This window comes from Desmodus rotundus, chromosome 9 (assembly GCF_022682495.2).
Source record: "Desmodus rotundus isolate HL8 chromosome 9, HLdesRot8A.1, whole genome shotgun sequence".
Lineage (NCBI taxonomy): Eukaryota > Metazoa > Chordata > Mammalia > Chiroptera > Phyllostomidae > Desmodus > Desmodus rotundus.
In genome coordinates this window covers 75,340,482-75,352,697 of record NC_071395.1, presented here as the reverse complement: position 1 = coordinate 75,352,697, position 12,216 = coordinate 75,340,482, and the positions used below count along the sequence as shown (strand labels likewise).

The 12,216-nt window shown below is 41.6% G+C and overlaps 1 protein-coding gene across 1 annotated transcript; it reads right to left on the bottom strand.

Moving 5' to 3' along the window:
* Positions 1-790: 790 nt before the first annotated feature.
* Positions 791-10,406, bottom strand: LOC128779297 (olfactory receptor 1G1-like). Its single transcript, XM_053911891.1, has 2 exons — positions 10,067-10,406; positions 791-3,801 (listed from the first exon to the last, which is right to left on the bottom strand). Exon 2 carries the CDS (start codon positions 3,795-3,797, stop codon positions 2,850-2,852), a length of 948 nt encoding a protein of 315 aa, XP_053767866.1. The 5' UTR covers positions 3,798-3,801; positions 10,067-10,406; the 3' UTR covers positions 791-2,849.
* Positions 10,407-12,216: the final 1,810 nt, after the last annotated feature.

Sequence of the window (12,216 nt, the reverse complement as noted above, 5' to 3'; positions counted from 1 at the left end):
TGAGGGAAACAGAGAGATATTGGTCAAAGATTTCAAAATTCCAGGCTTGTAAGATAAAGAAGTTCTAGGGATCTAACGGATGGCTTGAGGACATCAGTTAGTAACACTGCACTGACAACAGGGTACTTGCTAAAAGAATAGATTTCACATGCCCGCATCAGAGGCAAAGAAAGGTAATTATGTGAGATTGATATATCAATTAACTTCCCAGTGGTGATGATTTTACTTTGCCTATATCTATTTATTATCATGTTTACACCTTAAATACACATAATTTTTATGAAAAAGAAACAATGGTTCTTAAATACATATAATACACATAATTTTTTGTAAAAGAAACAATGGTTCTTCAAATTTGAGATGAGGATACCATATAGTTCATTTACAAATGTCTCTATTTTTAAATCTTCTGGTGAGTATGTAATAATAATATAGAAAAATTGTTGTAACCCTGACAATGGAAATAATTTTCACTTTTTAATGCTTATGGGAAAATTATCACTCTTACCAATAATTATTTTGTGTTATTATATATTTATTAAGTACCTATAGTAAAATGCTAGTAAATTTGCTGCTAGTAAAGTGAATAACAAAATGAAACAGTTGATGCAGCCTTGGGGAGACAGTTGCATTTTGTAAGTATTTGGCAGTATAGGACATGAGCTTTAAAGTATCCATAAGTACATGTGATATATGTATTTTTAAGAATGTAGGCTAGGAGAACAAATCATGTAAAAAGTAATGGTTGTTGGAATGGTTATTTTTAATATTCAAAAATTTGAAGTAATCCTCAGGCAGTAATGTCGGGCAATCTCGACAAAACTACCAAGTAAGGGCGTCTCGGCACATCTCAGAAAGTAGTTATGACAAATGTGCAAACTGGGTCATTACAGGGACATTCATATATAAAATATAAATACTGTTTAAGGTAAAAGTAAAACTAAAATGATTGGTGATTATTAATTTAAATAGTGAAAGATGCACATGGGATGGTGCAAACCTGTGTATTTTAAGTGAAGTGCATAATTGTTACTGTAAATTTCAGTATCCGGTAACTTCCCAGCACATGCATCCTGCTAAGTGAACGACCCGACATTAAGCCCCACCATGTTCTCCAAAAGAATGATTTAAGCACAGGATCCCTTCTGGTTTCCCAGTGCAGAAACAGGCAATCCCTTATCAGCAGTTTTGAGAGTGAATTCACATTATCTGCTGCTGCTCAGCTTTAATTTTTAACAAGGACTACTGCTACAACAGCTAACATTTGTTGAAGGTATACTACATACTAGGAATAAACCATTTACATGCTTACATGCATATTGAAATCATCACACAGAATGTTTTACACATTTTACTCAAACTCTACTTCCTGATGACATGGAAGGTAGTTTATATTTACTTTGAAAGGTGAAGTAATTTCCCAGGATCATGCAGCTTACCAGTGGCAAAGCCAAGACTGAACTTGCTTCAGTCTTACTCTAGAGCCAGTGCTGTCTACCGCTTTGCTACACTACTTGTTATTGTCAGAAGGAGTGTGTGAGCTTCCTTTAAGGTAAATAGGGAGCAGGTGAGCTAGCAATCAGCTGCTGCCTTCCACTGGTGAGATATTATCTGCAGGAATCACAACCTATGTCACTGTAGCATGCAACCTGATTCTTAAAGGGAAGTGGGCAAGAATGAAAATAGTTCTCAGTACTAGCCTTTTATTTTCTTACTGAACCGAGTTGGTCGTGGTATACCTTTCCCCCAACTTTTACTGAGTCATCTTTCCAACAACTACTGCTGATGTAGCTTTTTGGTAACCATCAATAATAATCAGTGCATTATGAAAATATTGGCCTGAGTTGATCTTGGGAGGCATATAGGACAGAGTGGGTTAACTGTGGACATATAAGTTGTGAACTGGTGATGGTGGACCCGAACGATAGGAAGAACACTTTGAACTTTATTCTGCCAGCAGTGGAGAGCTACTGGGGTCTTCTAATAGGATGGGAGTCATGGTGATGTAAGCAACCATATATTTTGGAGATCAGTCTGATTGCGGTGTGCAGAATAGTTGGAATGGGGAGAGACTGGGGACTGGGGAACTTCTAGGAGGGGGTGTCAATCACTCAGGTAAGCAATTATGAAGTATTCATAAAACCATTCTTTCCTGGCCCCTAACTGTATGATTATAGTCATGCCTGTGGTGTGTAGAACATATTAAGAGGCCCGGACATTATGCCAAGTGGCAAGCATTGGGGCAGCAAAGATAAAATTGACTTGGAAAAGTTTTCCCAAAAACAAAAATGAAATTTAAGATGTTAAGAGTGATGGGGTTCTCAGATGGTTGGTAAAATATGCCAGCAGGTCAATGGAAGTGCTCCATCAAATCCTTCCCAGTCCTACCTTCTGTTCTTTCAGCACAGTGGTGGCACACATGGGGAGTCCAAGTATGAAAGGCATAGTTGGTATGGGTCAAAGTCATCAAGGTCACAGTGATGGAGTGTGGGGGGAGCTAACTTTCCCTGGACTGTATTCTTGGCGAGATAAAACAGCACGACCAAATGTTCCTGGTGTTCATGAACTATTCCCTGTTCTATTAAAAGTTTTCAAGCACATCTTTTCTCACATTATATACCAGGATAGCTATGACTTTTAAACATTATGGTTTTAAGAACTTTAGCTAAAGATATTGCTGTGAAAATTGGTTTATTCTGATGTGCTCTTAGAACTTTAAGCATGAATTTTTCAAGTTCAGATCATAGGTCCTAGAAGTAGGTTTCCACTTGCTCTCCCTCTCTTGCTCCTCACTGCTAATTTTTGGGGAGTACACATAAGGGGAGACCCCCATATTGGATGTGAAGTCACTACCACCGAGGGGAGTAAATTTTCCTCACCCAAATTAGCTTTCTCAGGGAACACTTGATGTCTCTGTTCCTCAAGCTGTAGATGAAGGGGTTCAGCATTGGGGTTACTGCTGTGTACATCACTGATGCAATTGCACCATTTGGTGCTGAGCGGGTTGAGGGAGGAGTGAAATAAACACAAGAGGAAGTCCCGAAGAATAGGGAGACCACAGAGAGATGAGAGCTGCAGGTGGAAAGGGCTTTCTGCTTCCCCTGAGTGGAGGGGATCTTCTGGATTGTTGAGAAAATGTATGCGTAAGAGATAATCAGGGAAAGCACACACACCAGGCCTGTGAGACCTCCGATGCTGAAGATCACCAGCTCATTGATGAAGGGGTCTGTGCAGGACAGTCTCAGAAGGGGGTTGATGTCACAAAAGAAATGTGGGATCTCTTGCTCTGCACAGAAGGACAGGCTGTTCATCAACAGAGTGTGCAGGAGGGAGTAGAGGCCACTCATGATCCAGGATGCAGACACTAGGGGGACACAGAGCCCAGGGCTCATGACCATGGTGTAATGGAGTGGGTGGCATATGGCCACATAGCGGTCATAGGCCATGACTGCTAAGAGCAATGCCTCCAGTGTCCCAAACAGTATAAAAAAATACAGTTGTGACAGACACCCTGCATATGAGATGACCTGATTCTGGATCCACATGTTTGCCAGCATGTTGGGGACTGTGGTGGACACAAGACCGGTGTCATTAAGGGAGAGGTTGGCCAGGAAGAAGTACATAGGTGTGTGGAGTCGAGCATCACTGATGGCAGCCAGAATGATGAGGAGGTTTCCTGCCACTGTGATCAGGTACATGGAGAGGAACAGCCCAAAGAGGAGCTCCTGTTGCTCTGCCTGCTCTGAGAGCCCCAGGAGGAAAAATTCAGACACGCTGGTCAGGTTTTTCCATCCCATTTATCTGTAAGCAGAAAGTGGGGATAATTGAATGAGGTTGACAAGCCCTGGATTGTGAACTCTGACACTTATGCAACATGTCAATGTTGATCTTCTTGTATGAGGTGGAATCATATGAAATATTGAACATTTAACTGCGTGGGAACTATAAAAATGGCAGTTTCATATAGTTCAATGGAATATTTGCCAGTGAGTGTGCTTGGTGCCATGGGTAACCAAAGATTTTTTTTAATGGGAGAGTGTTTTCTTTTTTAAAATTTATTATATAAGCATCAACCTAATGCCCACATTTCAGGGGTGGGCTGGAGGTGTTTGTTGGCATAACTCTTGTGGTATTCATGTGGACCTGATGACATTAATCCATCCTAAGACTCTGCCTGTGGGGAACAGTTCCAAGAGTGGGAAATGTGGCTCAGCCCCCACTCAGAAAAGCCAGTGGGGAGTGAGGTTGGTGGGCAGGACCCACGTCCACGGATAGGTTCTCCAGTGGGGAATCAGACCTGCATTGTACCTTGACTGCTATGATACTTGCTCTTGCCAAACTCCCTCACCCTGAATTAAGGCAGCAAATGTTTACTGAGTATCTTCATCTTCCTAAAGTCTGTGCTAAACCACCTGAGTATGGAGTGTGAGCAGCTTCCCCCTGGAGCTCTAACATCCTTGTCTTTGAAGTAATTAGCATTACTTCAAATGCTAATTCCTTTGTCATCCTTAAAAGGTAATCAATCACCTGTGGCGGACCTGTGCATGGTAAATGAGGATCGCCCTAAATGTAATGTGCCCAGAAAAACAATAAAAGCCTGTCCAGGCGGGGGTCAGGGGCCCTCTCTCTAACTTGGAGAGTGGCTACGCAGCCCCTTTTTCTCCACAGGATTTCTGTAGTCCGTGTGTACGTGTATATTGCAGCCACAACAGCAGATCCTGCTGGCCGGGATCTGCGTCATCTGCCCATCTTATTTCTTGGGCTGATTCCCTCTCTCATTCATCCATCTAGCTAAACTTGAGACTTTAGCTTAGATGCTACTTCTTCTACGAAGCCTTCTCTGACTTATCCTTTTACAACAAACTCAGGTCCATGCCCCTCATGCCCATGTGCCTTCCCCATCACAGCAGGTGTCCCTCTGGATGGTGACTATTGACTTACTTTTCCGTGTCCTCCACACTCTCACTGGTGTGAGCACCTTGAGAGTAGGCAGAGAAAGTGCATGTCTTACTTGTCTTTGAAATGTAGCATTAGCCATGAGCCCAGTACAACAAGGATACCTAGGGAGTGTCCAGCATGTGAATAAATAAACCCCATGAAATAGAAAGAAGAGACAGTAAAGTTGGGTAGAGGTAACATTGCACATTGGAAACAGCCTGACTCTTTTTGTTAGTAGGTTCATACGTATCTTTGATTTAATGGAGTCTTGGCCTTAGGAATATGTAGAAAACATATTTACAGAGACATAAAGATGTCAAACAAAGCAAACGCAGTCTTTCTAGGTGAAATTCTGGGAATGGAACAGTGTTTCAGCTGAGGAATTGACCCACAGAATCAGTCTCCCTCCCTGTGCTAAATGTTTCCCTCCAAAGTAAAATATGTCCTATGAATCTGTCAGCCCAAGTTGCAGCCACCGAAATGACCACTCCCCACATGGCAATGGCATCTTTGTCCTATTTGCTCACTGACCACGGATATCTCTCACCAAACTGTCTTCCTTTTGTCTGTGGGTATCCCAGGACATGTTGCATGCTGCTCCCTCTCATTAAAATCTTCACCAGAAGGAGGTCTGGCCAAGATGGGGGCATAGGTAGAAACCCTTTGCTTCCTCACTCGACCAAAAGGAGAAAAACAACCCATCTAAAATCAAGAAACAACCAGAGTTGCCAGAAAATCAAACTGCATGGAACTGCAACAACCATGGAATTAAAGAAATAGTCAAACAGAACAACCAGATCTGTATGGAAGCAGAGGGGAGAAACCGCACTGAGGCAGTGGACCATGGGGGCAGGGCTGGCTGCAGCAAGGTGGGAGGCTGTGTGGGAGGGGCTGACTTAAGGGGAAACTGAGACTCAGAGCTGGCTGTGTACTAGAGTGGTTGCCGTGGTGGGACAAACTCCAGATCTCACACTACAGAGTTCGTTGAAAAGTGTGTCAGAGAAGAGCAGGTGAGCTGCATTGTTCCCTCTCTGGCCCCTCCCCCACAGGCAGCACTGCAGTGCAGCAAGGAGGTTTGCTCTGCTTGGGTGAATACCTTGCCCCCATTACAACTTATCAGGGGCCCCTGGCAAAGAAACAGGGCCAACATGAAAGAACAGAGCTAAACATCAGAAAGAGAGCTAAGTGAAGAGGATATAGCCAACCTACCTGAAGGAGAATTTAAAGCCCTGGTAATGAAAATGCTCACAGAACTGATTGAGCTTGGTTGAAAAATGAAAGAACAAATGAAAGATACCCAAAGTGAAATAAAGCAAAATATTCAGGCAACCAGCAGTGACAGGAAGGAAACCAGGACTCAAAGCAACAATTTGGAAGAAAAGGAAGAAATAAACATCTAACTGGAACAGAATGAAGAAATAGGAATGCAAAGAAATGAAGAGAGGCTGAGGAATCTCTGGGGCAACCTGGAACATTCCAATATCCGAATTATAGGGGTGCAGGAAAGAGAAGAGGAAGAGCAAAAAATGAAAACTTATTTGAACAAATATGAAGGAAAACTTCCCCAATCTGGCAAAGGAGAAAGACTTTCAGGAAGTCCGGGCAGCCCAGAGAGTCCCAAAGAAGGTGGACCCAAAGAGAAACACACAAAAGCACATCATCATTAAGTTACCCAATATTAAAGACAAAGAGATAATCTGAAAAGAAGCAAGAGGAAAGGAGAGAGTTACCTACAAATGGGTGCCCATAAAGCTATGAGCTGATTTCTCAAAAGAAAACTTACAGGCAAGAAGGGGATGGAAAGAAGGATTCCAAGTCATGAAAAGCAGGGACCCACATCCAAGAATACTCTATCTAGCAAAGGTATCATTTAGAATGGAAGGGCCGATAAAGTGCTTCTCAGATAAGGTCAAGTTAAAGGAGTTCATCATCACCAAGCCATTATTATATGCAAGGTTAAAGGAACTTATCTTAGAAAAGGGAGATCAAAAATATGAACAGTAAAATGACAATAAACTCACAATTATCAACAAATAAAGCTAAAATAATAAAAGAAAGATAAACAATGAAAACAAAAACTAAGTAAACAACTAGAACAGGAACAGAATCAGAGAAATGGACATCACATGGAGCGTTTTCAGTAGGGTGGGGGAGGGGAAGAATAGTGGGGAAAATGTACAGGGCAGAAGAAGCATAATTAGCAGGCATTAAGTAGACAGGGAGAGGTAAAAAGTTGCATAGGAAATGAGGACTCAGAGAATTTATATGTACAACCTATGGACATGAACTAAGGCGGGGATCCTGGAGGGTTGGAGCTGCAGGGTGGAGGGGCAATAATGAGGGAAAATTGGGAAGACTGTAATAGCATAATCAATAACATATAATTTAAAAAATCTTCACCAAAGGCAAATACAGGAAGCCCAGAAACAGAGCACAATGCCCATCAGGTTTTGGTCTGCTGAAGGCAGCATTGCCAAGTGGTAGGAAAGGGGAGAGGGATTGAACAAATGGTGCTGGGACCAGCTAGTTCACTCTTGGTGGAAAATTAATTTAGACTCATACCTCACAGTGTTTGCTGAATGAATTTCAGGTAAGTGAAGCATTATATCTACAGATATAACGGTAAAGTGACCAGAAGAAAATAAAGCACAATAGTTATTTGATATCAGGACAAGGTTGACCTTTTAATTAAAAAGAATGGAAGGAACAGAATGGAAAAGAAAGTTGGTTTCATGAAATTAAATTAAAACTATCCCCTTTTAATGGGAAAGATCTCACACAAAGTTTAAAAAAAGCAAGCAAAAAAGTGGAAAGCTGATTTTTAACATTCATTATAGAAAGAATTAAGATTCTTAAAGGAGTGATTAATAATTGTAAGTAAATTATTGATTTATTAATTACTTAATAATAATAATAAGTAAAGAACATTAGCCCCAATACAAAAATGGATGATCACTAACCCTAAGTCACATCCTGCATGGGCAGAACTGGATGTAGTCTCAGTCATTTAGTTCCAAGGCCCAGGCTCCCCACCCTCCACATGGTCTCCATTACCCCACACCTTGTCTGCTAGTAGCTCAAATCCCCAAGATCACCCACTTGTGTGCAACTGGCCCAAATATGATTATAATAGATGGTGCCTCCCCCATGTTCTCCCAAGGATTTCCACACTACTCAGGCCTGTGTTTATTAGACTTTGTATTCTCAATACCCCACAGAGCTAGCTCTAGGTGTAGTGGATGGATTAGTGGGGTTCAGAACATGGCTGCATTGGTTAACCTCTCCCAATGGCCCTTATGAATACAATCACTTCTGTAGTTTCCTGGCTTCAGTAGCTGTGTCCTTTTCCACTGCCCACAGCACTGGCCCTCACCTCTCCCTCGCTCAGGGCAGAAGGTCTATTGACTAAGGTAGATCAAAAGGCTTCAGAATCTCCACTCTCCTCAACCTTGTCTCTTGACCACTTCTGGCTCAGCAGACACAGAAACCTCAGCCCTCTTTCTCCCACCAGCTTTCCTCTGAGCTCCCTGAGTCACAGACCAGAGACCTCATGTCCTCCTTTCTTTCTCCTTTTGTTACAGTTTTGTCCCAACTTTTAGGCCATGTTTCCAATTATGAATACAAAGTACTTTATCAAAACATCAAACTCATTCAGTGGAGTGTCATTCCTTTTCCTATGTGGTCAGGGGGCATTTTCCAGGCTTGTTATAAACTATAACTCCTACCACTCAAGACAAATTTGTTGTTACGTTTTAGATCAGCTATGCACTGTTTTTTGGGGTGTTGTTTGTTTGTTTGTTTTTCAAGACATTATCTTTTCTTTTATTGACTTGATTTACTTTTCTTTTTTATGATTTTTTTAATTTTAATTTTTTATTGTTATTCAATTACATTTGTGTGCCTTTTCTCCCCATCCCCCATGTGCTGTTTTAACACATACATTTTCTGTGGTCGATCATAATTTTTGGTGAACTTCACTTGGATGCTTCCTAGACTCAGGTTCAGTTTGAAAATGGAAATGAAATTTAGAGGACCTGTGTTTCCTACTGATGAGGGAAGAAACATCCAGAGGAAAGAAGTGAAAGTTACCAGGGTAAAAACAGAAGGAAGAAGGTGTTGGTGGGGAACTGAGTGATCAGGAATTCCCATATTTGAGAATATTAGTTCCTATTCCTATTCCCATTCTTGTTCTGAACGTAAACATTTTAATCCCACCTCCCAAACTAATATATATTTTGTTGATTTGTATGTTTGTTAAAAAATAGTGAAAGAATATATATGCTGGACCCATGGACATGGACAAAGATACCTAAGGTGGGGGGACAGGAGGCTGGGTGGAGATGGACAAATGGGGAAAAAGTGGGGACAACTGTGGTAGCATAAACAATAAAAATTTTTAAGAGTACACAGGATGCCAGTAACAGTGATTACTTGTTGGAAGTATGGATTTCGGTGGATGAGACACGGGAGAGGGAGGGAGATTTTCATGTGTAGTTTTCAGTACATTTTTTCTCACATTGTGTTTTTTTAAAAAGTAGGTTGGTATATACAATCTTATATTGTTTATATTAGTTTTAGGTGTACCATATAGTGAGAAGTTTCGCCTAATGTACCATATAGTGAGAAGTTTCACCTGTGTGAATGTACTACTCATTGAAAAATAAATTTAAAATGTACAAAATAAAAGACAATGCAGAATAAAGCAGCCTCTCTCTTCTGGAGATTCCATAAATAGCAGAGAAAATGTTTGGTTGCAGCCACATGCTTTTAATCTCTTAATGCAGTGTGAGGCCATGAGTGTGCTGTTCACGTTTTGTGCATCTGTGTGAGTGCATGTGTGTCTCCTGCAAAGGGTGGACGTTGAAAGGAATCATTGTGGAATTATTTGAAGAGAAGCCACTGTTGATTCCTGTGCTCTGTTCTCCTGATAGCACGTGTCTCTCACTGTCTGTAAGATTTTATGGACATGGGCCTCTGCCTCTTTTGGTCACTCAAGAAGCACAGTATTATCATTGTTGGTATAGGACTATTTGTGAAAGATAGGCTCCCAGTTGACCATAGGTAGGATGAGCAAAGGAAAAAGAGGGAGAAAAAGAAGCAAAATGGAGTCATGTATCCTAGTCCTTACCTGGTTGATCTTGCCAGTTGCTGAGGGTGTTACTGGCAGGCTTCTGTCTACTTCATACACACCTCTGTGGCAGTGGATGGCTAGAAGAAGGTGATGGGAACTCTGTTTGAAGACACCAAAAGGAAATATGCTTCACGCTCTGAATGTGTTGAATAATGACTCTTGCCATCAGTGCACCTATTCAAATTTCTTTTTTTGCCTTATAGTATTAGACAACTTCTTATTTTTGTCCATTCAAAAAAAAAAGGATAAGAGCTCTGGGTTAAGATTGTGATCATGCCAGTATATGTCATCCTGGGAAGCTACATTCACAGAACACGAAGCAGAGCCAAATAACAGTGAGGTGGATCCCTTTTCTATGAACGTCGGAATATGCTGCTAGTGTCTGCCTCTTGTACTTTCTTGTACAGCCCATGAGAATTGCATTCTTGTAATATTATCAATGCCCTGGGAGTGAAAATTCTGCTATTCTTAGCTGTAGGTTGGGTCATTCTTAAGATCTGTTAAATCAATGATCATTAATTCTGTGATGTACCCAAAATCCAATAGGATTGAGAGCACAGTGTGGTGTCCCTGGTGTGAGCTGGTCCAAGCGAGGCTAATGAGTTAGGGACCGGTGACACTTTTGTGGTCCCAGCGGGATGCTAGCAGTTCATTCACCAGAAAAGCAGCTAAGTTGCTTTGGTTGGTTCTTTTAGCCTTGTGATATCTTCCAGGGACTTTTCAGGAAGGCACAGATAGAGGCCTGCAGCACATGAAAAGGGCCACATAAAGCGAGCCACTGTTGGCTCAAAGAGTACCTTACCATCTTGTCCTCTTCTTGACATAATAATCCTAGTCCAGGTTGAAGCTTTGTTGGTACATTCCCACCAATACTAGATGTAGCATTTTTGGTCTGGGGAGATCAGGGGTAGGTTCGGGGCATTCCTCATCATGGCAGGTGCAAGCAAGCTGAATCTTGTTCTTGCAGGTATTTCATGGTCAGATCTATGGGGCAGGTGAAAGCTAAAAGACACCCAGCAAGTGAAATCTCTTTTTTAGTCCTGGAGAAATGATGTCATAATTGCCCTTCTGCTCCCAGTTCATCTAATCAAGGACACAAGGAATAAAGAAGCACAGAATGTGGGACCTACTGACTTAAGAATGGGGGTTTTTCTTGGGTGTCTTTTTTTTTTTAATTTTTATTGTTATTCAATTACAGTTGTATGCCTTTTCTCCCCATCCCTCCACCCCACCCCAGGTGAACCCACCTCCCTCCCCCACCTCCACCCTCCCCCTTGGTTTTGTCCATGTGTCCTTTATAGTAGTTCCTGTAATCCCCTCTTCCCACTGTCCCCGCCCCCACCCCTACCCCCCGCCCTGGCTATTGTTAGATTGTTCTTAACTTCAATGTCTCTGGTTATATTTTGTTTGCTTTTTTCTTCTATTGATTATGTTCCAGTTAAAGGTGAGATCATATGGTATTTGTCCCTCACCTCCTGGCTTATTTCACTTAGCATAATGCTCTCCAGTTTCATCCATGCTGTTGCAAAGGGTATAAGCTCCTTCTTTCTCTCTGCTGCGTAGAATTCCATTGTGTAAATATACCATAGTTTTTGGATCCACTCGTTTGCTGATGGGCACTTCGGTTGCTTCCAGTACTTGGCTATTGTAAATTGTGCTGCTATGAACATTCAGGTGCACAGGTTCTTTTGGATTGGTGTTTCAGGGTTCTTAGGGTATAATCCCAGCAGTGGAATTGCTGGGTCAAAGGGCAGTTCCATTTTTAGTTTTCTGAGGAAATTCCATACTGTTTTCCACAGTGTCCTCACCAGTCTGCATTCCCACCAGCAGTGCACTAGGGTTCCCTTTTCTCCTCATCCTCTCCAACATTTTTTGTTGATTTGTTTATGTTGGCCCATTAGATTCCTTTTATAAGTGAGATCATATAGTATTTCTCTTGCTATGTAAATATTTATTTTTATATTTGGAAGAAGACAAATAAAATACTCAACCCTTATGACTTACGGGTATTTAATTTTAAAGAGGCTTTTCCTGGGTCATATGGGTCAGGGTAGGAGGACTTTGGGGATGTTAAAGGCAGCACCGTTGAAATGGCAACAGGAAGAGATCCCATCCTGGTCCCACACAGGGGAGAATTGGATCTCTTT